This window comes from Cebus imitator, unplaced genomic scaffold, assembly GCF_001604975.1.
Source record: "Cebus imitator isolate Cc_AM_T3 unplaced genomic scaffold, Cebus_imitator-1.0 Scaffold198, whole genome shotgun sequence".
Lineage (NCBI taxonomy): Eukaryota > Metazoa > Chordata > Mammalia > Primates > Cebidae > Cebus > Cebus imitator.
Genome location: NW_016107513.1, coordinates 1,874,880 through 1,901,319, shown reverse-complemented (window position 1 = coordinate 1,901,319; position 26,440 = coordinate 1,874,880). Strand labels below are relative to the sequence as shown.

The window sequence follows — 26,440 nt, the reverse complement described above, 5'->3', positions numbered from 1 at the left end:
TTGCTTCTGCAGACTCATAACTCCTTTATGTGTTTGCTCTTGGGAGGAAAAAGCAGATAGACATTTAAAAGCCGGATGTTCCTGCACACCTTTTTCCTGATGCTTCATTCTTTTCCAGGCAGAAAGATGGGGAGACTCTGTCTCTAGCAAAGGGGTATTTCTAGATACTGAGGTGTCAGAGACACCTGGTCAGAGAGGTTAGGAGATGGGGCATCCAGATCCACCCTCTCCAACTGGCTGCTGCTTTCCTGGCAGGGCTGCACTGGGAGAACTCCCTTCCTTCCCACTTCCCTTTCCTCCTCCCATTCGTTGTCTCTTTGCACACCCCTAATTTGGCCTCTCATAGTAAGAGGTCAATATGTTTTCACACTTGGGAAATCTCATTCAAGAATTTTTGTCAATGGACAAGTCATAAGAAGCCCTTCCATTTTAGGGCTCGTTGACGTCACCAAGAGGCGATAAATATCTGTTGATATAATTGGATGTGAGATTCAGTGTTGAGATAGCAAAATTCTGCCCCTCGCTCCTTGGCAGGGCCCTATGATTTATGCAGGAGCAGAGGCAGCACGCAATCGAGCTGTCAAGAGAGCGTCAGCTTATTAGGCAAATGCTGCGTGGTTTCTGAAGAGGGTCGACACTATAAAATCCCACTCCAGGCTCTGGAGTGGAGAAACTCGGAGACCAAGTCCATTGAGAGACTGAGGGGAAAGAGGAGAGAAAGAAAAAGAGAGTAGGAACAGAAAGGAGAAGGGAAGACAACCTCCAGAGAAAGCCCCGGAGACGTCCCTCTGCAGAGAGGCCGCAGCACCCGGCTCACCTGCGAAGCGCCTGGGAAGGTAGGGAGCGCTTGGACTGAACGCGCCACCAACTTTGCGCTGCCTGAGCTGCCGCGAGGTGCGCGGCAGAGCCGGCTGCCCCTGCCTGCCCTTGCCTGTGTGCATGTGTATGCATGTGTGTGTGTGTGTGTGTGTATGCGTGTGTGTTTGTGTATGCGCGCGCGCGTGCGGTGTGTGTGTGCGCGTGTTCGTGGACTGGTCCTTAAGATTCTAGTAGTAGCTGGGATGTGGCAAAAGCAAACTTAGACGGCTGCTCTTCGTTACCCGTGCTGCCAGTTGCTCCTCACTAGCTGTGTAAAGGAGCACCCCCACCCGCTTCTATCCTGACCCCCGAGAGAAGGCAGCAAGGGCAGGGGTGGAGAGGGAGGACCAGAGGCAGTAGTTCTCAATTTGGAAGAAAATGCTGAAATATCTGGAAGGGAGGTGGTCAGCGCGTGTGGGATCTTAAATCCGTGGCTCTTATCTAGGCTCGGGAAAATTAGTTTTGAAGATCATTAGGAAGACGACTCAGGGACCGTCCCTTCGGAGTCTAGAAAGAAGGGTTACTCCTGCCCGGCCAGGGCGTGAGCTTAGGTGCGGAGCCCTGCAGGCGCCCCTCTCCCCGCTCCCCAGACGCTTCAGCACCGCGGACAGCGCCCACACGAAGCCCTGAGGCCGGAGCCCAGCACGTCTAAGGGAGTCCCGTAGGAAGACCTCGTGTGCACCTCCCAGTTGAGCGAACTCTGACCAACTCTTCTTTCTCTCTTCCTCTCTCTCATTCCGCCCTCCGCCCACCTCTGTGCTGCAGCGAGCGCCCCTAACATGCGGCTGCCGCTGCTCGTGTCCGCAGGCGTCCTGCTGGTGGCTCTCCTGCCCTGCCCGCCATGCAGGGCGCTCCTGAGCCGTGGGCCGGTCCCGGGAGGCCGGCAGGCGCCGCAGTACCCTCAGCCCCTGGATTTCTTCCAGCCGCCGCCGCAGACCGAGCAGCCCCAGCAGCCGCAGGCTCGGCCGGTCCTGCTCCGCATGGGAGAGGAGTACTTCCTCCGCCTGGGGAACCTCAACAAGAGCCCGGCCGCTCCCCTCTCGCCCGCCTCCTCGCTCCTTGCCGGCGGCAGCGGCAGCCGCCTTTCGCAGGAGCAGGCGGCCGCCAACTTTTTCCGCGTGTTGCTGCAGCAGCTGCTGCTGCCTCGGCGCTCGCTCGACAGCCCCGCGGCTCTCGCAGAGCGCGGCTCCGAGAACGCCCTCGGCGGCCACCAGGAGGCACCGGCGAGGGAGAGGCGGTCCGAGGAGGCTCCCATCTCCCTGGATCTCACCTTCCACCTCCTCCGGGAAGTCTTGGAAATGGCCAGGGCCGAGCAGTTAGCGCAGCAAGCTCACAGCAACAGGAAACTCATGGAGATTATTGGGAAATGAAACGGTGCGTTTGGCCAAAAAGATTCTGCATTTAGCACACACAAAAAATAAAAAAACAGTATTCTGTAACATAGCGCTGCTCTGATGCCATTTGTTTATTTTTATATAGCTTGAAACATGGAGGGAGAGAGGGAGAGAGCCTATACCCTTTACTTAGCATGCACAAAGTGTATTCACGTGCAGTAACAACACAATGTTATTCGTTTTGTCTACGTTTAGTTTCCATTTCCAGGTGTTTTTAGTGGCGTTTTAAAGGGAATGTGGACGTGGGAGAAAACGTTTTGTTTGAAAAGCAGACAGAAGTCACCCAGTTGTTTTTGCTGTGGTCTGAGCCAAAGAGAATGCCATTCTCTTGGGTGGGTAAGACTAAATCTGTAAGCTCTTTGAAACAACTTTTTCTTGTAAACGTTTCAGTAATAAAACATCTTTCCAGTCCTTGGTCAGTTTGGTTGTGTAAGAGAATGTTGAATATTTATATTTTTAATAAAAGCTGCAAAGGTAATCATGACTTTATTTTTTCTCTTCAGTGCTCATACACTTGAAATACACTCATCTCTTAGCTTCTCCAAATTGTCTTCAGCACCAGAAAAAACAAAAAATTTCCTGCATTACATTTTTCTACTAAAAATACAAACATTAGTCAGTGGCCCACACAGACCCTGCAATAACTTTGGGCTCATCTCTGTGCCATGGGCTATTTCTCTGAGGTTGAGTGAAATAATTCAAGAAGTTGCTCCCAGTAGCTCTAAAACATCATAATTCTAAAAGGAAGATCATTTCATAATGTTATTTTCATTATGAAATAATGGAAATAATTGGAGAGAGTGGGGAAAACATGAAAGGAAGGAAGATGTGTCGAGGCAGAAATTCCTCCAAACTATATGGCTAAAATGCTGCATTCTTTTTCTATGAGGAAGACTCATTCTGTTAAACTACTACTTTGGTACAATAAAACAATTTTTTCTAAGCTGTTTTCCAATGACTACTTCTAACAAGAGAAACTTGAGAGCATCTCCACTTAAGATGACTAAATTTAGTCGTTATAAAATGTCACAAAGGAAAAATTTTCTTACGATGAACATTTTGACTTTAATAATTACACAAATATCCTCCACATTTATGCCTATGCCAACCCTAATCACTTTTTATGCTTAGGAACATGAAGTATCTTTATTCATTTCTAAAACTGAACAGCACATTTAATTAGTTTTACAGTGCATTTGCCTTTGGTAGTTTATTTATAGCTTTAAAAATTCAATCAAATGTTTAATACTTCAAAATTAATTTGTCTGTATGAAGATGCTTCTTATCTGGGATTCTTGAAATACACTTAACTAATGGATTAATAAGATAACACAGAACACTAAATAAATCATTATAAGACAAAGCTTTTAAAAACATCATTTATTTAAGAGTTCATATAGAGTAAAGTTACACTTATGAAGGAGGCATTATGGTTGGACAAATATTAACAAAGCATGATTTAAATATATATATGTTTAATATGTGATGTGTGTGTATATATATTTAAATACATGTAGTTGTTCTGCAGTTTACCAGATTGGTGCCACAGTGAATACAAGAGAAACTAGACAGCTCTTGCTGGAAGACTTTTTCCAACTAAAGTGACTAATCTATGAAAATCTAAAACTATTAGAAAAACGTCTCAAGAGATGTCCCAGGCCTTCAGCCTTCTGGACTATGAAAGTGTCACTAAATTCAAAGAATATTTCTGAATATACATCCAGTGACATCTTTTATGCAAAAGAGGAAAACTTTGTGAAACATTGCATAGCTTTGGTCAATGATTTACTTTTTGTCCATATATTGATAAATCAGTCACTTCTGAATTGACACTGATTTTCACTGACCACCTGCACTGTTAAAAGAGTAAAGGAAATGAGAGCTACTATAATATAATAACAAAAAGTCAGCTCCTATTAAAGACGAGAGCATAGTGACCGCTTTTTTCAACATTTGCCACTTGTTACTTACACACACATGTACCATACCTACATACCCTTCACAATGTTTTCCACACAATAAAAGATTTGCATAAGATCAGTTTATTTTTTCCAGTGCTTTCTCCAACTATTTTCTCAAAATATTCTTTCCCCTCAATATGTTCGATAAGTCATCTGGAATTAGAGTTTTGGGTTATTTTTGCAGAAATTCTGTTCAGAGGTCCCTTTCATCATCTGCATAATATGGATTTCACTTGGGCTCCCTGCTGCCCATGTGCATCTCAGCCAGGCAGACAGAGGGGCAGCAGTTGGAATGAACATCATTCATTTAGGGAGTTCAACCAGGAAAAGGAGAAGATATGGCGAGCTGGCTCAGAATCAGCTCCACTGCCACTCACTGGAGCTGCAGCCTGTCCCTGGAGGGAAGGAGCCTCAAATCCAATCTACAACGGAAGAAAACGGGAATCAGAGAAAAAAGAGATTCATTCTTTTTGGATTGGTCCAGTCACTCTTCTACTGAGGAGAAAGTATAATAATAATAATTATTATTATTATAACTATTATTATATGGGACATAATTATTAGAAATGAAAAGCAAGCTCAGGTTACCTTGGCTACAGCCAAGAGTCATGAAAATAATTCACACTCATGATACAAAAAGAAGAAACAGTAATGCATGCAGTGGAGAGAAGTTCTTGGGAAAAAGGAGTTCAGAAGTTTTTTTTAAGTCCACTTATACATGATTTATTGAGACAAAACTCTCATTGAAACTACTAGGAATTGGGTTTAGAAAAGGTTGAAGAATTTTTAAAAATTCCTAATTTAAATGACACAGCTATGCCACATGACATATTAATATAATCTCTCCACTGCTGAAGAAGTTTCTGCCGTGCATATACATATATATTTTCTTACTATAATTTTTGCAAAACTACGGGCTTAATTTTGGGCAAATTATGATGGGATTTTTTTCTCTAGGTAATAAAATCTAATAACCATATCTATATTAAATCAAATCCAATATAAGTATGTCTAAAGAAATAATTATAAGTACATCTAAAGAAATAATTTTGTAAACACCTAAGAGAGACAGATTGCAATTCTGAATTGGCTAACCTAATATCATAAGCAAAATTTATTCATGTTGCTTCGGCTTTTAAAAATCACAACATAATGGAATGAGGAACAATCATGAAAAAGTCTTGCTGAAATGTGATTTCATTTTATGGGCTCAAATTCTTTACATTTCAAGGTACTGTGATAAACACCGTTCTTCCTAGGAGAAGTATGTATAAATAAGCAAACATGTGCTGATGACATCACTGGTAAAACTATCCCACCAGATTAGAATGCCACTGATTTCAAAGCAATGAGGTAGCCACATGCATTCAGCTCTGAAGCCCTGGATGATTTTATGAAGCTGCACTATGAATGGATAATATCTGGCACAAGCAAAGCAGAGCTTTGGTTAACTATGTTGTTTTATTGCCACTCAAAGTAGTCTTGAGGGTAAAATGAGTTCTTAGCCTGTACCTTACCAGATTTTGCCCTAAACATATGTTTGGAGATGATGTTTCAAGAGCAATAAAATTATCCTAAGTCTTTATGGCTTTGGGATGATCCTTTGTACTGCCACATTGTTTCCTGATAGAAAGTTAAAAAGGGCCATGAAATCATATTACCCACCGTAGAGTAAAACCAAAGTACATAGTTTTCTATGAAGGAATAGTTGAGCCATCAAGCGAAATTGGGCTTTTTGAAAAAGGATGTTACCAGATTCTGTTGGTAATGGGTCAGATACCTCAACGTCCTTGAAATTGAAGTAAAATAAACATCATCCTGACAGAATCTTGCACCTATTTTTACACGTCAAACTCCTCCTTTGCCAACCATAGTCCTCTTACCCTGGCTAATCAAAAAAAAAAAAAAAAAACAAAAGAAAAGGAAGCAAAAAACCTCAAGTCTCATGTATGGTTTCTGCAAACAAAACAAAACAAAAACCAAACAACAACAAAACAACAACAACAAAAAACAAATGATCTGGGCATATCATAAAAAGACTTTTTTCTAACCATTCAATATGAGTGAATAGTGAATTCCGCCTGGATGAATAGACTATCAACGTCCATTTTGTGGCCTCTTTCTTGAAGGCATTTTCTAGTCTAAAGGGAAATTCCATGGCAGCTGTTCTAAATAGCTGAAGGGTGAAACAAGCGGGATAATGTGTTTTCTGCAGAAGGTATAATCTTTGGGAAACTACTGTTAGCAAACAAGCCCCTTGTACTGCTTTTGGGATGTATATACATTTTTGTGCTTTCCTGTACTAGAGATTAAAATCTTCCTTCCTTCCTTGGTTTTGTTTATATCTACTGAGGATCCAACAACCGGCTCAGCAAAGAAAGTTCTGTGCAAAGAGGCTTAGCCTAGTTTTGAATCCCACACCAACTACTTATTAGATGTATGACTTGGACAAGTTAGTTAACCTCTCTGAGCCTTATTTTTCTCTTCTGTAAAAAAGAGATGAGAACCTCTATCTCATTTCCATTGTTGTAAGTACTGAATAAATAAAATAGTACACATAAAGCACTTTCCACATGCCTCACTTATATTAGGTTGGCCCTTCCTTCCTTCCTTCCTTCCTTCCTTCCTTCCTTCCTTCCTTCCTTCCTTCCTTCTCTCCTTTCTTCCTTCTCTCCCTTCTTCCCTTCTTTCTTTCAACAGTGAAGAGGCTCCTCTGCCATGCAAAATTGCCTGGAGACTGTTTATGATGAGCTGTATACAATAGCACTGACCCCCAGTAAGAAAAGACGATAGTATTTGCAATCTCATTTTTCCAGAATTGGGCATTATTTCTATGATTTAATCTCTTCAGTGTGCTGTAATCACAGGCATGAGTGACACTGTCCAGTGTATCTCCAAGAGGCCCAAATGCATACGTGGCTACCTTATAAAGGAAGAATGAGTTAAAGATCTAAAACTCTTTTCTATAAGCACAGCCCATCAAATCAAAAGCAGGTCTTTTTCCTATAGCCTTCCCCAAATGGAGTTGTATATATGTGTTCCTTCATACTTTTCTAAATGCTGGCTTCCTTTTGTCACAGGAAGCGATATTTCTTGGGAATGGTGATGTTCTATGAGGCAGAACAAGAGATAGAGAATTACAAGCACTGATCTCCTCTATCTGCTTGGAAGCTTGTCCTGCATTCCAGTTTGGTCTGATACGTATTAAAAGTGAACAACAGATTGTTAGCTCCATGTTGCTGTCATGTGTTTAGAAGGTATCCGACAGGGATACCTTCTAAAAAATGCATCCTTAGATACTAAGCAGCCTTGAAAAAGAACAAGATCATGTTGTTTGCAGGGACACAGATGGAGCGAGAGGTCATTACCCTTAGCATAGTAACACAGGAACAGAAAACCAAATACTACATGTTCTCACTAATAAGTGGGAGATAAATGATGAGAACACATGAACACAGAGGGGAACAACACACATTAGGCTCTTTTGGAGGGTGGAGGGTGGGAGGAGGGAGAGGATCAGGAAAAACAACTAATGGGTGCTAGGCTTAATATCTGGGTGATGAAATAATAGGTACAACAAACCTGCATGACACAAGTTTACCTATGTAACAAAACTGTTCTGGTGATTTTGTTGTTATGTGAACTTTATAGAATGTGCTTACACAAACCTCAGTTCGGGTGAGGCAAACATTGTCTGTAATGTGGAACTGTCCTGTACACAAAGATAGATGTCCAGAAGGCTCTGTCAGAATGCATGCTCATTAACTCCCCTCAACAAGAAATGATTCTAGATTTGGGCTGCTTCTACCTCTTGGCTGTTGTGAATAATGTTACTGTGAACAGGAGTGTGCAAATATCTGTGCAAGCAAATATCCTGCTTTCAATTCTTTTGAGTATATATTCAGAAGTGGAATTGCAGGATTTCATGGTACCTCTGTTTAATTTTTTGAAGGAACCGCTATACTGTTTTCCATAGCAGTTGCTATAGACCATTGTACACTCCCCCAGCAGAGCATGAGGGTTCCAATTTCACCACATCCTTATTCCTAATTGTTTAATGTTTGCAGGGTATTTTGAAAAACTGTGAATTCATTGCAAATAAAAAAGCAGGACCTGGCACAGATACTTGCCATGTTCATAGCAACATTATTCACAACAGTTAAGAGGTAGAAGCAGCCCAAGTGCCCATCCATGGAGAAGTGTATAAACAAAATGTCATGTGTACATACATTGTCAAGAATCAATAGAATACAATGAAACACTGTTCAGCCTTAAAAAGGAGGAAAATTTTGGCACATGCCACAACATAGATGAAGCTTGAGGACCTTATGCTAAGTGAAATAAGCCAGGCACAAAAGGTTTACAAATATCGTATGATTCCACTTATATGATGTATCTAGATAGTCAAATTCATAGACAGAAACCAGGATGCTGGTTACCAGGGGCTGGGGAAGAGTGAAATGGGGAGTTTTTGTTTAATGTGTAGAGTGTTTCTGTTTTGCAAGATGAAAAAGTTCTAGCAATTGTTTGCACAATAATGTGAGTATACTTAACACTCCGAAACTGGACACTTAGACATGGTTAAGATGGTAAATTTATGTTCTGTATTTTTTACTAGAATTAAAAATTTAGAAAACATTCAGCCAACATCACATTAAAATTTGGATTTACAGGTTCTTTGGACAAAGCAGAAATTTGCAACCCCAGAACTTGCATGGAGAGCTAAGCAGTGTTGTGCCTTGGATTGGGAATGCTCTCTCCCTTCTGCCCATCTCGGTCAGGGTCACAGTGCCCAACACTCCCTTTGCTGCCCCTGCTGCAAGGCTGCTTTCAGCTGCCATTTATCACTGTGCTTTATCACAGTAATAAAGCACACTGTCATTTATCACAGTTTCTATGCTCAGAGTAAAAAGGAAACCAAGCGATGTCTTGTATTTATGCTTCTATTAACATTTTTCGGTTACCTGGACTGCCTTTTCATTCATGTTATCTTCTTGGCTCCTAAAGGCACACAGCCTTATTGCTCTTAACAGAAGGTTAATTTTTAGTATGAAGGTACCAAAGAAAAGAAAGTAAAATGTTTGTTGGAGATTTGGCTTAATTTTTATGTTAAACATGATGAATTTTTTTTTATGCTAACGTGTGTCTCATGGCAAGATTTTTGACAATGAAACCATGAAACTGCCTTTAAAATTCATTTGAGTGCAGATGAGTTCCCAGGATCTTAGCATAAGGGATATAACTGGGTGCAGATTGGTGGATATGTGCTTGTTTGGGCTTGGGGGTCAATGCCAGTAGCTCCCTTTTACTTAAATGCATCTCGTCCCACTATCTCCACCTAATGAAACTAAACAAATGCTGACATTCATTCCTGACAATGAATTCCTGACATTCATTCTGGCACAAGTCTGGGTAGTCACATTTAGCGGGGCATTATGTTTTTTAGCTACCTCAAAGTAGAAGAGTGAGCTTACTTTTATCAATGACCAGTACCTTTGGGTCTCTAAGCTTCCCAGGGCTTCCATGACATGCCAGCATCAACCCTTCCACAAATTATTATTCTCTACATCACCCATGACTCTGATCCACTAATGTTTACCTGTCTTGTGTTTCATTCCTTATGGCTCAGTCAAGCGATAGCAATCAAGCTGAGAAGATGCATTTAAACCAAGACATTGATGGTTAATGATGGCCTCATGTATGCTCCTGCCAGATAACACTTTACCTAGAAATATTCATGCCTTATCCTGAGGAATGACTAATGCCAGGCCATTGAGAAGATATTGAGGGCCTTGAGGAAATTTACGTCCAGACACCCACAGTGAGGCTGCCATTTCCTCAATCTCTGAGTGCTGCAGGAAATGCCAGTCAGAAATTCAAGCTGACACAGGATCTGGTTACCACTGCATATTAAATGTTTGTCTTTCTGGGTCAATTTAAAGGAAGCCTTGGCCATCTCATGAAATGCCTTTGCCTTAAAGGAATGTGTATAGGAGGGGTACGGCTAGACTTAAGACTCCTGAGTGGGCAACCACCCAGTATCCATCTTGCACTTGCTAGGCTGGGTCAGAGAATCAAAGCCAGATGCTGGAAACAGGTGTGAGTAGGAATGCAGAGACCATGTTTAGAATGTTTGTTCAGAAAGACCAAGCCCAAATGTTGGCCTGCTCCCGCACTTAGCATTCCTGAACCTCAAGCTCTTGGATAGTTTAGGTGTTACAGATTCCTAACTAGGAAGGAGAGTACAGCCAAGAACCCAGGCCAGTCACCCGTGGTGAGAAGTAACTGAGGCACTGTCTCTGACTCATAGCCAAGGGTCAAAGCCTTGGAAACTCTGTTAGGCAGCTCTGCCATCATGGGTGTCTCTTTCACAGGAATGCAGACATTACTGCTTGGGACAGAGCAATCAAGGTATGTTAGGAATGAAGCATAGAAGTGTGAAAGACAGCACAGCTAGAGGAAGCAGAAAATAAGAACTCCCAAAAAGAGCTCTGGAAGGAAAACACTCATTAAAATGCATTTTTTGGCCAGGCATGATGGCTCATGCTTGTAATCCCAGTGCTTTGGCAAGTTGAGGCAGGAAGATTGCTTGAGGTCAGGAGTTTGAGGCCAGCCTGGACAATATGGCATGACCACACCCCTACAAAAAAACTTAAAAAAAATAGCTGGGTGTGGTGGCATGTGCCTGTAGTCCTAGCTACTCAAGAGGCCGAGTTGGGTGGGAGAATCATTTGAATTCAAGAGTTCAGGGCTGCTATGAGTTATGATCACACCATTGCATTCTAGCCTGGATGACAGAGCGAGACTCTGTTTCTAAAAAAAAGAAAAGCATTTTTTTTCTTGGGAGTATTTACAGCCTTACACACTGAGTGATTGAGGGGGTGGGTGGAGTGAGCTGACTGGGGGGCTTTGTTGCTGTCAGTTGCCTCCTTCTTGCTAAGAGAAAATCAGAAACCAGAATAATTTCCTGAGGCCCACCAAACAAGCAGGAATTAAACTTATTTTTTTTCTGACCTGGAGGAGGTTGCTATAGTGTGTACCATTTGGTTAGTGTCAAGTGTGGTGTCTAAGAATTGTTGGGATCAGGGTGGAGAGGACAGGTTATGGAAGTTGATACCACAGCTTGGCAAAAACTTGCAGTCAGCCTTCTTCTCAAATATGGAGCTGACAACTGTGTGTCCTATAGGGAGAGTATGTGTATTCTTGTTCTTTCTGAAAAGAGAACTAAATTACGAAGAATTCGATCACTAATTCTTTACATTAATTCTTGCTTAACTTTGCATTAAGCAAACAGACCCAACAGGTTGTCCCTAAGAACCATGGGAGGTCGACAGTATCATTATGCCCTTTATAGATGAGAAAGCTCAGACTCAGGAAGTTTGAGGACCCTGCTCAAAGTAACTCTAGGATAAAGTGCTGAGAGTTGTTCATAGTGACCAGAAGTCCAAAGGGAAAGGGGGCAGCTGATGCTGCTGCACAACTGAGGCTCGGGACAGGGCCAGCCTCTCCACTCACTGGAAGGCAGAGAGAGAGGCAGGTTGGTTGACAGCATGGGACACAACTGAAGGATCTGCTTGCCCTCATTTGCAGTGGACAGCCACATCCCTGCCAGCAGTGGAGGCCTAGAAATAACCCACCTGTGCTTGTGAGGCTGTGCTGATCTGTCCCGAATGGGGAGTCAAAGCAGAGGAGCCCCTGGTCACGCTGAGTTTTGTATCAGTCCCATCAACCCAAGTGAAGCAGGAATTCATCACTTTTCTTAGATGTTACTTGGCTTCCATTTCACTGCATGCCCCACTTGGTGGACGACGAGAGATCAAAAGGTAACAAGTTCTCAGCTATTCTGTGATCCTGAGCAAGTCACGCCTCTTTAAAATCTTCATTTTCCTCCACTATGAAATGGGGAAGTTTAACAGTTCCTACCGTAGTGAGGTTTAAATGAGAGGATCCTTATGAAAGACTTTCTAGATTATAAAGCAATGGACACACGTTAGTTACAGCCATTGCCAAGTGCCATTGTTTTTTCAGATGCATTAACACCATGGTGGACTAACTCTTCACTTCGTGGGCTGCAGTGGGAGAAAAGGTGTACCATGGAAATCACTGACATACACAAATAAAGGCAGAAAAAACCCACAGGATGTACAACACTAACAAAGGTCTTAGGTTAAATCAGAATAATAAACAATTTGAAAACACAGGAAGCTTAGCTCAGCTAGCTATGTCATAACAGTTCCCCCAGAGAGCTCTCCCAGAGCTGTGCTCACGGAATTGTAGAGTTGTAGGCACAGGCTGCCAGGGAAATGAATGAATTCATTACCCTACTCACACACAATTTACATTTTCCTCTTTAAAATGGATACATCCATTTTAGCTTCCTGTTAAAGTGAAATTTACTTAGGATGCCATTTGATCCTGAGAAATGTAGTCCACAATTTTAGTATTGACTTTTTTTTGGGTCCTTCTAGTAAAACTCCCAAATTGACAGTTAATAGGAGATATAGTGACAGATATCGGGGGCCTTGGGAAGATTGAGGAGATGGTAGCCCAGCAGTGGGGACCTGGATGTAAATTTCCTCAAGCCCCCCCCACCCGAATATTTGGCACTTTCTCAGCAGGAAAAAAAAAGCCCCCAAAAATAATATTGCAATTGTATGGTACAAATGAACAAGCATTAATAATGTTAAGGTAATGGTCTCATTCAAACTTACTTGTTAAAAACTTCCCCTCTCTTAATTTTTTTTCTAGGTAAGAATGTCTGCATCTCACTACCATAGCTTCCTTTAATTTCCAGGATTATTAGGCCCTGAACAATGTTTTGCAGTAAATATAGGCCAGTCTTGAGGACTGATCAGTTTTTTCTCTATTTTTATCATGTTGAAATTCCAGCACAGTCAGGGCGCCTGGCATATCAGCAATTTGTAAGCTTGAATCTCCTAATTTGTAAAACACGTAGCAATTGCTCTCAGTAGGGAATCTCTGTTTGAAAATAATTTGACACCCTGAATCCTTCAATTAAATTCACAGAACAGTGTTAAATTTTCGTTCACTTCCGTTTGTTTTGGAAAATTAAATAGATAATTTCAAAGAACCCAAGACCTATAGTCATACTCATGGGAAATCATGTTCTTAGTCTCTAGTTTTTTTTAATGCTTTGTAATATCTTGTGAAATTAATCTTGCTCAGAAAAGCAGCTTCCTGGCCCTCTAGCCTTCTGCATCTCTCATCTCTCAGTCTCTAGTGGCAGCTGGAGTGGATGTTTGCACCTGAAATCAGAATATATAGCTTGGTCTTGAAAATCTATGCATAAAAATGCTTTTATCTTTTTGCATGTTACACCCAGAAGAGATGCAGGGCTCACAAAGGTTGCTCCTCCTTGGAACTTTGGCCCATTGTCCATCCCAGCTTAGGAAAATATGAATATTTCCAAGTGCACTGAGCCTTGAGTGCCTTGAGTGATGAGCAATTTGAGAAAGGCCCAGGTCTGGGGACACATGTATTTCCCAGGCTTTCGGAAACACATGTTTCCGAAAGCCTGGGAAATAAACCCTGGGCTCCAAGAAGGGAAAAGAGTCTTTGCTAGCTCCTTCCTCCCTCATTCCCTCACTGTCTTTTTAACCATCTAAACCAAAATTCCCTCCCTTCTTTCCTTCCTCCCTTCCTTCCTTCCTGCCTTCCTGCCTTCTTTCCCCCCTGCCTCCTTCCCATTTTTCCTTTCCCTTCCATTTTTCCTTCCCCCCCCCCTTTTTTTTCCTGTAATGTAATTATTTTTATTTTCCTCTGGGTTCATCTTTATAATCTTATAAGACAACAATCGCGGAAACCGGGTTGGAGACTAAAAGGGCCGTGGGCTGGTTTTTCTTGGTGATACTTTCTCCACTGCATCTGTCTATAGCAGGCTATTGGCCTTGACCTCCACATCTCTGTTATTTGAGAGTGAAAAACCATAAGGTGTGAGGAACCCACTTTGTTCCTGAGGCTGTCTTTGAGCTAATGACATGTCAGATACAAAGAAACTGGGGACACTTGGGAAAGGGGAAAGGACCATCTGCACCCTTTAGACACTTGGGTTGGGAACCATTGGATTTCTCAGCCAAGAGGACAAGCCAGTGCTGAAAATCACTAGTCCATGACAGGTGGCCTCTGCAGTTTGTGGAAACTGGTTTAGACAGAAGAAAGGATGAACTAGGGCACAGGTATGTCATGAAAATGTACAGAGATACTAGCTCCTAAAGCAAAGTGATATCAAAACTAAAAATAGATACCCGCAGAACAGTGACAACTAATTACCAGACTGTGAGGTTCAGCTTAGACACTTAACGGTATCAGGCTCCTCCTCCACCCAAGTCTTTGCTGCACTTGGCCCTGCATGTGGCTGAGGGAGGAAAGGGGCACAGGCTTGCTGGATTGAGGTCGTGAAGCCTTCCCCATAGCTTGCCCTGTGGAATAATGCCTTAAGGATTGTCAGCACAGTTTCCCTCCAGGTGTCTCACCCCTATCTTTTTAAAGTTACCTTGGAAGAGGTTGCATGTGAATAAGGATCCTCTCTCTTCCTGTTTGAGCATGCAGACACAAAAAGAGGAGAGGTGGGTAAGTTCTGTTTTTAAAAAACACTTGTTTTGGGATCAATTCTTCAAGAAAATAAACAATGCTAAATGTGAATACATCTAAACAGTTTCCAAATACATGAGGCACAAACTGATACAACTGTTAGAAGAGACAAATCCACAATTCTAGTCAAAGATCTCAAAATTTCTCTCTCAGAAACTGATAAAACAGGTAAACTGAAAATCAGTGTGGGTATAGTAGACTTAAACAACACTATCAATCAACTGACTTAATTGACAGGAACAGAACATCATACCCAACAACAACATGTGGGACATTCACCAAGGTAGATCACAATCTGAGACATAAAACGAATCTTAATAAACTTAAAAGGACTGGAAACAAATAAAGTGTATTCTAGTCTCTCTCCACAATAGAATTAAACTGAAGTCAAAAAGAAAGATACCTGAATATTTTCAAATATCTGGAAATGAAACACTACTAGACTAAATAACCCATGGGTCAAAGAAGAAACCACCAAGTAAATTAGAAAATGTTTTAAATTAATTAAAAATAAAAATACAACATATCAAAACTTGTGTGATGTGGCAAAAGGACTGATTAGATGTAACTTTCTAGCATTGAAAGTGTACATTAGAAAACAGGAAAAATTTCATATCAGTAATCAGAGCTTTAACCCTAAGAAACAGAAAGAGAAAAGTAAACCCAAAGTAAGCACAAGGAAGAAAATCATCAAGAGCAGAAATGAATAAAATAGGAAAACCTGACCAAAAAATGGAGAAAACCAATAAAGCTAAAAGCTGTTTTTTTGAAAAGATAAATAATCAAAATACTGTGGAAAGTAGACTGAAGTTGGAGACCACATTGGCTTATTTGGAGGCTTCTATTAAAGCTATAATAATCAAGACAGTGTGGTATTGGGGGAGGAACAAACATACATATCAATAGTACAAAATACAAAGTCCAGAAATAGATCCACACATATAAAGTCAATTGAATTTCTGCAAAATTATTAAGGTAATTAACTGAGGAAAATGATAGCCTTTTTAACAAATAGTGCTAGAACAAATGAATATTTATATGAAAAACAAAAAAGCAAATAATAAACCTTGATCCTTACCTCATCTACACAAAAATTAGCAAAATGATCTTAGACCTAATTTAAGAGCTAAAACTACAAAAATTGTAGAAGAAAACATGGGAGAAAATTTTTGTAATTTTGAGTTAAGCAAAGTTTTCTTAAGACATAAAAAGCACAAACTATAAAGAAAAAAATAAATTGGACTTCATCAAAACTAAAAATGTTTTCTCCTCAAAATATTCTGAGAAATGAATAACAAGCATTGAGATTAAAATGGTAATTTAAAAAACTGCCAACAACAACAACAAAAGTCTAGGACCAGATGGATCCACAGCTAAATTCTAACAGACATTCAAAGAAGAATTGGTACCAATCCTGTTGACACTATTCTAAAAGAGAGAGAAAGAGGGCATCCTCCTTAAATCATTCTATGAGGCTGGTATCACCCTAATACCGAAACCAGGGAAGGACATTACAAAAAAAGAAAACTATGGACCAATATTCCTGATGAACATAGGTGCAAAAATCCTCAACAAAATACTAGTGAACCGAATCTAACAGTATATTAAAAAATCTAGTCCAACATGATCAAGTGGGTTTCATACCTGGAATGTAGGAATGGTTTAATATACATAAGCTAACAAATGTGATATGCCACATAAACAGAATTAAAAACAAAATTCACATGATCATCTCAATACATGCAGAAAAAGCATTTGACAAAATCCAGCATCGCTCAGCAAAATTGGCATAGAAGGAACATACCTTAAGGTAATAAGAACTATCTATGACAAACCCACAGCCAACAAACTACTGAATAGGGAAAAGTTGAAAGCATTCCCCCAATAGCTAGAGCGAGATAAGGATGTCCACTTTCACCACTTCTATTTAACATAGTACTGGAAATCCTGGCCAGAGGAATCAGATAAGAGAAGAAACAAAGGTATCCAAATTGGTAAAAAGGAAGTCAAACTATTGTTGTTTGCTGATGATATATACCTACAAAATCCTGAACACTCATCCAAAAAGCTTCTAGAACTGGTAAATAAATTCAGCAAAGTTTCAGGATACAAAATTAATGTACAAAAATCAGTAGCTCTGCTATACACCAGCAGTGACCAAGCTGTTCTTCATCAAATCAAGAACTCAACCCCTTTCACAATATCTGAAAGGAAAAAAAAAACCTTAGGAATATACCTAACCAAGGACGTGAACAATCTCTACAAGGAAAACTACAAAATATTGTTGAAAGAAATCACAGACAATACAAACAAATGGAAATACATCCCATGCTCATGGATGGATAGAATTAATATTGTAAAAATGACCATACTGCCAAAAGCAATCTACAAATTCAATGCAATTCCCATCAAGATACCACCATCATTCCTCAGAGAACTAGAAAAAAAATCCTAAAATTCATAGGGAACAAAAAAAGAGCCCTCATAGCCAAAGAAAGACTAATCAAAAAGAACAAATCTGTAGGCATTGCATTACCCAACTTCAAACTATCCTAGAAAGCCATAATCACCAAAAACGCATGGTACTGATATAAAAATAGGCACATAGACCAATGGAACAGAATAGAGAACTCGGAAATAAAGTCAAATACTTCCAGCCAACTGATCTTCAACAAAGCAAACAAAAATATAAAGTGGGGAAGGGACACCCTACTCAGCAAATGGTGCTGGGATAATTGGCAAGTCACATGGAGAATAATGAAACTTGATCCTCATATCTCATCTTATACAAAAATCAATGCAAGGTGGATCTTAAATCCATCTTAAATCTAAGACCTAAAATCATAAACATTCTAGGCAATCACATAAGAAAAACCCTTCTAGACATTGGCTTAGGCAAAGACGTCATGAACAAGAACTCACAAGCAAATGCAACAAAAACAAAGATAAATAAATGGGATTTAATTAAGCTAAAATGCTTCTGCACGGTAAAAGAAATATCAGCAGAGTTAACAGACAACCCACAGAGTGGGAGAAAATCTTCACAATCTGTACATCCAGCAAAGGATTCTAATATCCAGAATCTACAGGGAACTCAAACAAATCATCAAGAAAAATAAAACAATCCCATCAAAAAGTAGGCTAAGGGCAGGAACAGATAATTCTTGAAAGAAGATATACAAATAGCCAACAAGCACACGGAAAAATGCTCAACAACACTAATTACTGGGGAAATGCAAATCAAAGCCACAATGTGATACCACCTCGCTTCTGCAAGAATGGCCATAATCAAAACATTTTTTAAAAATGTTGGCGGGGATCAGGTGAAATGGGAACAATTTACACTGATGGTGGGAATGTAAACTAGTACAACCACTATGGAAAACAGCGTGGAGATTCCTTAAAGAACAAAAAGTAGATCTACTATTCATTTGATCAAGCAATACAGCTACTAGGTATCTACCCGGAGGAAAATGTCATTATATGAAAAAGATACTTGCACATGCATGTTTATAGCAGCACAATTCACAATTGCAAAACTATGAAACCAGCCCAAATGTCCATCAGTCAACGAGTGGATAAAGAAAATGTGTTGTATATATATATATACATATAATGGAATACTGCTCAGCAATTGAAAAGGAAGGAAGTAATGGCATTCTCAGCGACCTGGATTGGAATGGGAGACTATTATTCTAAGTGAAGTAACTCAGGAATGAAAAACCAAAGATTGTATGTTCTCTTATATGTGGGGGCTAAGCTATGGGGGATGTAAAAGCATAAGAATAATACTTGGAACTTTGGGGACTTGGGGGAAAGAGTAGGGATTGGGGAGGGATAAAATACCACACATTGGGTACAGTGTACACTGCTCGGGTGCACCAAAATATCAGAAAACACCACTAAAGAACTTATTTATGTAACCAAACACCACCTGTTCCCCAAAAACCTATTGAAATAAAAAAAATAAATAAAAGAAATGAAAGGGAAAGCCACAGGCTGGGAAAAAATATTTGCAAAACATCTATGCAATAAATGTAAGGAAGTTTTATCCAAAACACATAAAGAACTTCTCTCTAAGAAGATAAACGACTGAATAAAACATTGAGCAAAAGATGTAGAATTACTTCACCAAAGAAAATATAAAGATGACCAATAAGCTCAAGAAAAGGCGCTAACCATTAGTCTTTGTCAAAATGCAAATTAAAACCATAAGAGATGCCATGCATAATTGTCCACCCAGAATAGCTGAAATATCACAGACTGACACAATACCACACAATGGCTAGAATGTAAAGTAGGTAGAACTCTCTTATCTTACTAGTGGAAACAGAAAAAATTGAATAACCACTATGGAAAACAGTTTGACAATTTCTTATGACGTTAACCACAAACTTACCATAAATCCAGCAATTCTACTCCATTTACTCAAGAGAAATGAAAACATCTATTCACACAAAGACCTACATGTGAGTGTTCATAGAAGATTTATTTATTATAGCCAAAGATGCTAACAACACAAACATCCATCAAGTGATGTATAGATAAATAAGTAAGTCCCATACCCACGCAATAGAATACCACTTGGGAATAAAAAGAACTGAGATACTAATACATGCCACAAAATAAACAAATCTCAAAAGCATTAGGCTAAGTATAAAAAAGCCAGTCATAAAAGCCTACAACACTGTATGTTTTAATTCATAGGACCATTTGGAACTGGCAGAACTATAATGACAATCAAACACATTGGTAGTTGCCAGAGGCAGGGATGCGGGGAAGGGATTTAACGGTAAAGACACATGAGGGAACTTTCTGGGGTGATGAAAATATTCTATATCTTAACTGGTGGTAGCTATACAATGCTACATATTTGTCCAAACTCACTGAACTGTACACTTAAAACAGGTAAATTGTAGTGTAGGTATATCTCAATAAAGTTGATTTTAAAAATCACATCTTTCATTTCTTCATTCATCAAATGTTCTGTGACTGCGTCTGCTGTATACATCCTGTCTTTGCTCTACTGAGCAGTGAGGTCTGCAAGTACCTTTAGGTGACTTCAGAGTGGAGTCATCATGGATGTGGAGTACATGGACTCTGAAGGAGGTAATAGCAACTGTGTAAACTTTCAGCTAAATGAGTGCCTAGGGCAAAATCTGGAAAATGATTTGGGAAATTGGGATTTATGTAAGAGCTTTAAGTCAATCAATGTACTTTGAGAAATGCAATGGACTCTCTTACTGAAATTATTGTCTCTCATAATGACTTGTGTCAGGCCTAAGTCCATAACCCTCCCAATGAAAATATTTGAACCCAATTATAAAATTCCTAGTACTAATTTGTCACAGCCCAATGTTGGATGTATAAATGAATCTATTTATTGAATAGTCTCTTTATTTTCCCGATGAGAAAACTGAGGCTCAAAGAATATAAGTGCCCAGAGTCAGATGCTGAAGCAGATCCAGGATCAGATCTGAAGCTCTTTCTTCTAACTTCTGGATCTTTCTAAAATTTCTACCCACTTTGTTTGTCTATTTTTCAGCCTTGAAGAATAGAAAGTGAAAAGTGGATATTTTTGAAGCAACAAATCGCTATGACATAGTAAAACTTTTAGGGCCTTTTATTACTGCAACTTCGTGTTCTGGTGAAATACCAAGTTGTGGTTCTATATAGAGGCAGAAATTGCAGAGATTTCAATGCCAAAGTCCCCATCTCCAAAGCAAGTGGCTCTAGCTGGAGTGTGTATGTGTGGCGGGGGGGTACAGGGTGGGGTGATCCTCTTACCTTGAGGCAGCTGCTGTGTGCAGCTCAAGTATCAGCCAGAGCAGCTGCTGAGTTAATCCACCAAATAGGGAGACATTTCTCTGGAAACCCCTGTTCCCTGCATAGCTCCCATTAAGTGGTTTGGGCAAATTCTTCCAGGTGAGGCCACTAAGCTGCACTGGGAAGGGAGGAAGCGGAATTGGGAGGGGGCTTTCATTGTTGCTGCTCCCACCTCTATAACAATTTAATTGCCACACATATTCCCAATAAAATGCCCACTGTTCATGGGGAGCAGGTTAGGGGTGGAAGCAGACTGAACCAGAAATGGCCGTAAGAAGGCATGCCCAAAAAACAAGGCCTCACAGAGACTGCTTCCAAGGCAGCCAACCTGTCTCACAGCATCCTTCTCCCAGCTTATTCATGCCTTGTTTTCTGGGGTTGATTAGGACATGGTATAATTCTTTCAAAATGAAATTTAAAATTAACACATGAAAGTAAATCAAAGGTTATTTCTACCAAACACTCTTTACACTGAGAATATAGCAGGACTGGCTTGGAAGGGCAGAAACTGAAAGGATGACTCTGCATCTAAAGATGAGATTATGCATGAGGGCTTTGCATGGTCTTCTGGGAGGAGTGGCGTATGGGGAGGTTCCAAGTGCATCCTGCAGAAGCATGGATGGAAACTGGGGCCTTTATGAGTTCAAATTCACCACAGGGCTGAATCCAAACCTTGCTTTTTCTTAGAGAATGCCTGTGGGAGCCACAACACTCCTTTGATCTAATAAGAAGTAGTGGTCCTGTTCATCACTGGTAGAGGCAGCTGACGTCGTTTGGTTTTTGCCATTTCCAGTTTTTTGCCTGTGTACTTGGGTGAAGAGAGAAGGTATGTGATCAAGTAGAAGTTGTTCCACCCCAGAAACCACAGGCAGTAAAATCAAGGGAAGTTTTACTGTGTACTTGGATATGAGGAAAGCACCTGGAAATAGAGCATTGCTTCTGAAAGGTTTGCAGTTCAGCTGTTGGGGGCTGAAGGTAGTTTACAGGTCAGCAAGTGAGCCTGAGATGCTTCTGAGTGTTTAAAGGCAACATTACTCTCTGACATGGGACCACCTGGTAAAGAAAGATAAGACCACTGCTGAATCAAGGAGAACTCTTACCACATCCTAAATGTTCAAGGTAGGACTAGTGATGAAATGTGAAATTCCAACACTCTAACCTTACACTAGACAAATATGAATCTGGTAAACTGGGTTCTGAAGTGGTGAAGGTGAATCAGGCCTGCAAAAACTTCTCAAAGGAATTTGCTACTATAGTGAGGTCTCTATCAACCTGCCCATATCCCACTTCCAGGATCAAAGAATAGTACTCCATCATGAACAGGTGTCTTTCTTTATGTGAAAGGCCAGACCAAGAACTATACAGCAAGGTTCTTTGTTATACTGGATGTCAACGTTCTCCCTATACGTGCTCTGCCTGCCCCACCCTCCACCCCCCAGGCAGGCATGTGGATGTCAGCATACATGACATGGGCTCAGTGGATGGCAGCCTTGAAGCATGACACTCCTTCTGCAGCCTCAGAGAAGCATTACAAGACATATATGTAGGGACAAAGCCCCAAACCCGAATTCTCAAAATGTAAACAGAACCCTTCAGACAATTATTCAGATCCACAATTAGGTCCTGGTTCCAATAAAGCACGGAGTTTTCTCTCTCACCATTTGTCCCCGAGTCCACGGCCAATACAACCTCCCACTGCTCTTTACCACAGACAATGTCTGGAGGATTTGGGCCCTGAGCAGTCTGTAAGAACACTTGGGACAGTCCATGGTGCACAGGTTTCCAGCTGACTGTTGGACATTGTGGGCAGGTCCTGCTCACACAGTTACAGACACACAGAGACCTGTGGAGGCCCTACTGCCATTGCTGAGCTGATGGCTAATGAGGCAGAAAGGAAGTCTGTGATTGGAGCTTCCAGGAGCATCAGTGTCAACCCAGGGAAAAGTCAGTGAGCCAGAAATAGCCAAGGTCTTTCAGCACCATTGACCCTGAACTGCCTCTGAGCTATAGGTACAAGGAGCTGGGTTTCAGGCCCAACAGGGTCATTTACTCAAAAGTACATGGGAGTTGGGATCTTTAAGTATTATTAATTAAACTGAGAACTTTCAAAAGGCTATTAAATTAAGATGTCAGTCCTCAAGCAAACCTCATAACAGCAATCAAGCAAAGCCTTGGCTATGAGAAGGGTAACTCGGAAATAATATGCAGGGGTTGCTTCATGACTTTATGGCTTGGTTCTTTGGTTTTAATTCCTGATTGCTGCTAAGTGCACACTGATCTTTTGGCTGTTAATTCATTCAGGTCTCACATGGGTGCAATCCCTCAGATACTGCTTCACTCAGGGCATCTTTCTCTCAGGGACCTTCTCTCCCAGGAGAAACTCTGTAGAGCCTGAGGGTTCAAAGAGGACCCACCTACCTGCTCACCTACACAGAAACTGCCTAGAACAGCAGCCCACCAGGAGTCACTTGGCCACTTCCTAGACATCTGTGGTGTAAGCAGATAAAATGCTTCTACTTAATGGATGGAAACCTGTATTTTCCCCAGGAGTCCTTTGTCACTCCTTTCTCTACAAGGAGTAGGTCTTCACGGCATTATGGACATTTGAAATTGGCCTCCCCTAATGACCATTCTGGAGGGTTTGCTCCTCCTGGATTACTGAATAATTGCCCACGGAGTCACTGTTCTCAGTCAAGGTTCCCCTCCATGCAGGAATAGATAATGGACAATTCTCCTTAGGAAGAGATCTCGAGGCGATTGCATTGTGGGAACTTGAGGCCTCCAGTATAATCTGTGAACAGCGTTTTTTTTTTTTTTTGGGAAGACTGAGCCTCAAGATTTGGGAAGAAATTCATCTCTGGGCCTACAGAAGAGGAACATTATGGAAGAAACTATGTGAGATGTTAGTCAAGGGAAAAGAAAATATTTCCTACCCATTAAAGTAAAAATCAAGCACTGAATCTGACTCCAGATGTAGTGAAGTATAAGAAAAGCCAAAAGCGCTAGGCAGATTACTAACTCCTGTGAGAAAATAAGAAGAAAGCTTCACTGATATTATCACAAATAGTTATTTTCAACATTATTTCAATGGACTTTTCATTTTGGTTTGAGCCCTACTACAGGCTCTTCATGGGGTAGTGCACTGCTGTTTTCAGAAAACAGCTTCTTGGCACTCAGCTTCTACTACCATGTCTAAGAATTGCCATACATTTTCTAGAAATAATCAGTCTACTGCATCTTTTACCTAAAAACCACCTCAAAAGATTTCCTCACACCAAACATTTATTTTTGTCACTTTTATCTGTGAAAATAAACATCCAACCGCAAAGCATGTTACTTTTAACTTTCCAAAAATCATTTCCTTTTATTATCTCATGGAATTGAGATCTACTTGAGCAGATGCAATCAAGATAATTAGTTACTTTCTGAGTTTTGAAAACATGTTGTTTGTGGTTCATGATCAATCACCTGATGACCCAGGAGCATGGAACTGTAGAGTGCTTTCTGACAGCCTCTTGCCTGGGCAACACTCACACCTCACACATCATTTAAGAATGCTCATGAGTATGGAGTCGCTATGAACATTCTTCCTTGTGAAGAAATTGTAAAAGATTTCTTCTATGGACTCTTTGAGACATGCAAACATCTAACCAATTGCTAGGTGGAAGACATGGACTTCAACTCTCATTATATAAAGAAAGAGTCTCTTGGAAAAAGTCTCTATGGAGGAGCACCTATGCTTTTCTGCTCCCAGGAGCACATGCTTAAGAAGCACAGGTTTAATCAAGCCAAGACTATCTCTGTCTAGCTGTGGCCAGCACACTCCAAGAATCCATGAATCAGAGGTTATGTTCCAGAACAGACTTAAAACTCAATTCAAGTGTGCTCCTTGGGGGTTGCTGGGAATGACACAAAAGCAGGGGATTAGTCTTTGCAAGCCCAAGGAGGACACAGGGAAGGCTGGGCAAGGGCAAGTGACCGTTGCAAAGGAGGTCCAGGGACACAGCCCGTCACTGCAGATGAAGCAGCACTCAGCAGCATGCCTATGGGCCAGGCTCACTTGCGCCCCTCCCCTGGGAAGCCAGGTGTGAGGTCACCATGCACCAGCAGAGTGAACTCAGATTTGTTTTATTTTGTTTTCATTTATGTGGAGCTCAAAATAAGCCAACATTGGGGGATGAGTCGTTTCTGTACTTTTTCCCTGGCTGAGGTTTCTCTCTGCCGTTTTGAAAGCCCTTTTTCTTCTTGCTATGGCCTGTTCCAGTGAGACTCTAAGGGGCGCGGGAAAGCATAGACACAAGTGCATCATCACTAACCTGAGAAGTAGCTGCAGGTGCACTAGTTTCCTTACCACTCACAGCTGCCCTCTCACTCGTTGCGGCTGCTGCCACTTCTGCCTTCTGTACATTCGAATCCTCAGAACCTGGAGGCCCTATTTGCCCCAGACCTTCGCTCCCTGGGGTGCAAGGTGGGTTGGTGGTGGCTTTCCGGGTTTGGCCTTTATACCAACTAGGGTAAAACAAGGGATCCGCAGTTTCCGCTGCTGCAGGGACTGGAGTTTCAGACTCTGTGGTCTGCTGAGAGCCAGTGGGCACAACCTCCCCCTTAATCAGAACAGATAAATTCAAAAGTAAAAAAAAAGAAAAGAAGAAGAAAAAGCAGTTGATTTTAGTTCCCTTTGGGTTTGAACACTGTGCGTTCCCTGCATGCAGCACCTTGGTGGCTGTTTTAGTTCATCCCACCCTCCAGAAGCGCTAAGAGCAGAATGGTGACCACAGCGTCCCTCTGTCCAGCATCTGGATGTGCGCGCTCTTCTTTTCTGAGCTTGTCTTTCACTCTTTGGGAACCCAGGCAGGCAGAAAGCAGAAATATCAGTGAATATTGCTTATAAAATATCAGATATGGGAAAAGGGTCAAGCTATTGACTAGAATTAATTTGTAGGCATTATGCGTGAGTGCCCAAAACCTCTTTATAAAAACCAAAAATTAATCTCATTGATCAAATCCAACCCTCACTCAGTTGCTATCCCTCTTTCAATTTTAGTTCAACTGGAATGCTCAGAATTTAAAGATTCTAGACTATAAATGGCATTTTAGCCTGGTTTACTGTGGAGACAGAGCACAGAAATACAATTCCATCTCCGAGATCCCCCTCTGGGGTTTTGTTTCAATCCACTTCAAAAGCAGGTGCAGAATCAGGACTCCTCTCTGATGAGTCTACACTGCCTGCATACTCAACAGGTTGGGATCCTGTCTGCTGAAGTGTCATGGAGTCCACGCAAAGGCTTGAAAACTGGACGGTGACATCTTTGAAACATGAGGTCAGCTGATTAGGTGCAGCATCTGGGGTGAGCTAATTTCTTAAGGTATGTTTTAAACAATTCTGTCAATATGCAATCTCATCAAATGACAAATCCATAGAAAACCAGGCTTCATTGTTTGCTCACTGAAGGAAAAAATACAGAAGTTGTATTTCAGGGTAAGCAACAGGAACATAAACTGGTGTAGTTTTTCTGTTTACCTCCTCAATTATCTACCGAAAATTCAAAGTTCTGAAAGTATAATCACTTTTGTTTCTTACCCTATATGATATTTTATTTCTCAACCTATACTCTACATCTACATTCATTAAGTAACAAAGAACAGACCCTGTCCCCATGATTTCAACTCTCTATGAATTAACATGACACACAGACATGGACGGACACATACACACACACACACACACACACACACACACACACACACACACATACTTACACACACAATTTCCAGACATAGACTGCCTCA

General features: G+C 41.0%; 2 protein-coding genes across 7 annotated transcripts in view; one reads left to right on the top strand and one right to left on the bottom strand.

Moving 5' to 3' along the window:
* The first annotated feature begins 235 nt into the window (after positions 1 to 235).
* CRH (corticotropin releasing hormone) lies at positions 236 to 2,730 on the top strand. Its single transcript, XM_017547482.2, has 2 exons — positions 236 to 836; positions 1,624 to 2,730. The coding sequence occupies exon 2, from the start codon at positions 1,638 to 1,640 to the stop codon at positions 2,226 to 2,228; it is 591 nt and encodes a 196-aa protein (XP_017402971.1). The 5' UTR covers positions 236 to 836; positions 1,624 to 1,637; the 3' UTR covers positions 2,229 to 2,730.
* Positions 2,731 to 3,617: 887 nt separating this feature from the next.
* The window catches only part of TRIM55 (tripartite motif containing 55), a 48,461-nt gene continuing 25,638 nt past the window's right edge, over positions 3,618 to 26,440 (bottom strand). For 3 of the 6 annotated variants that reach the window (XM_017547475.2, XM_037745368.1, XM_017547481.2), the window contains 4 exons: positions 24,967 to 25,254; positions 23,584 to 23,671; positions 19,875 to 19,983; positions 4,556 to 4,635 (listed from right to left, as the gene is read on the bottom strand). In XM_017547475.2, coding sequence (XP_017402964.1) covers positions 19,901 to 19,983; positions 23,584 to 23,671; positions 24,967 to 25,254 — 459 coding nt within the window. In that variant the 3' untranslated portion in view covers positions 4,556 to 4,635; positions 19,875 to 19,900. Of the gene's footprint in view, positions 4,636 to 19,874; positions 19,984 to 23,583; positions 23,672 to 24,966; positions 25,255 to 26,440 lie in introns of all 6 variants that reach the window. The other 3 variants (XM_017547477.1, XM_017547476.2, XM_017547480.1) reach the window with 3 other exon arrangements.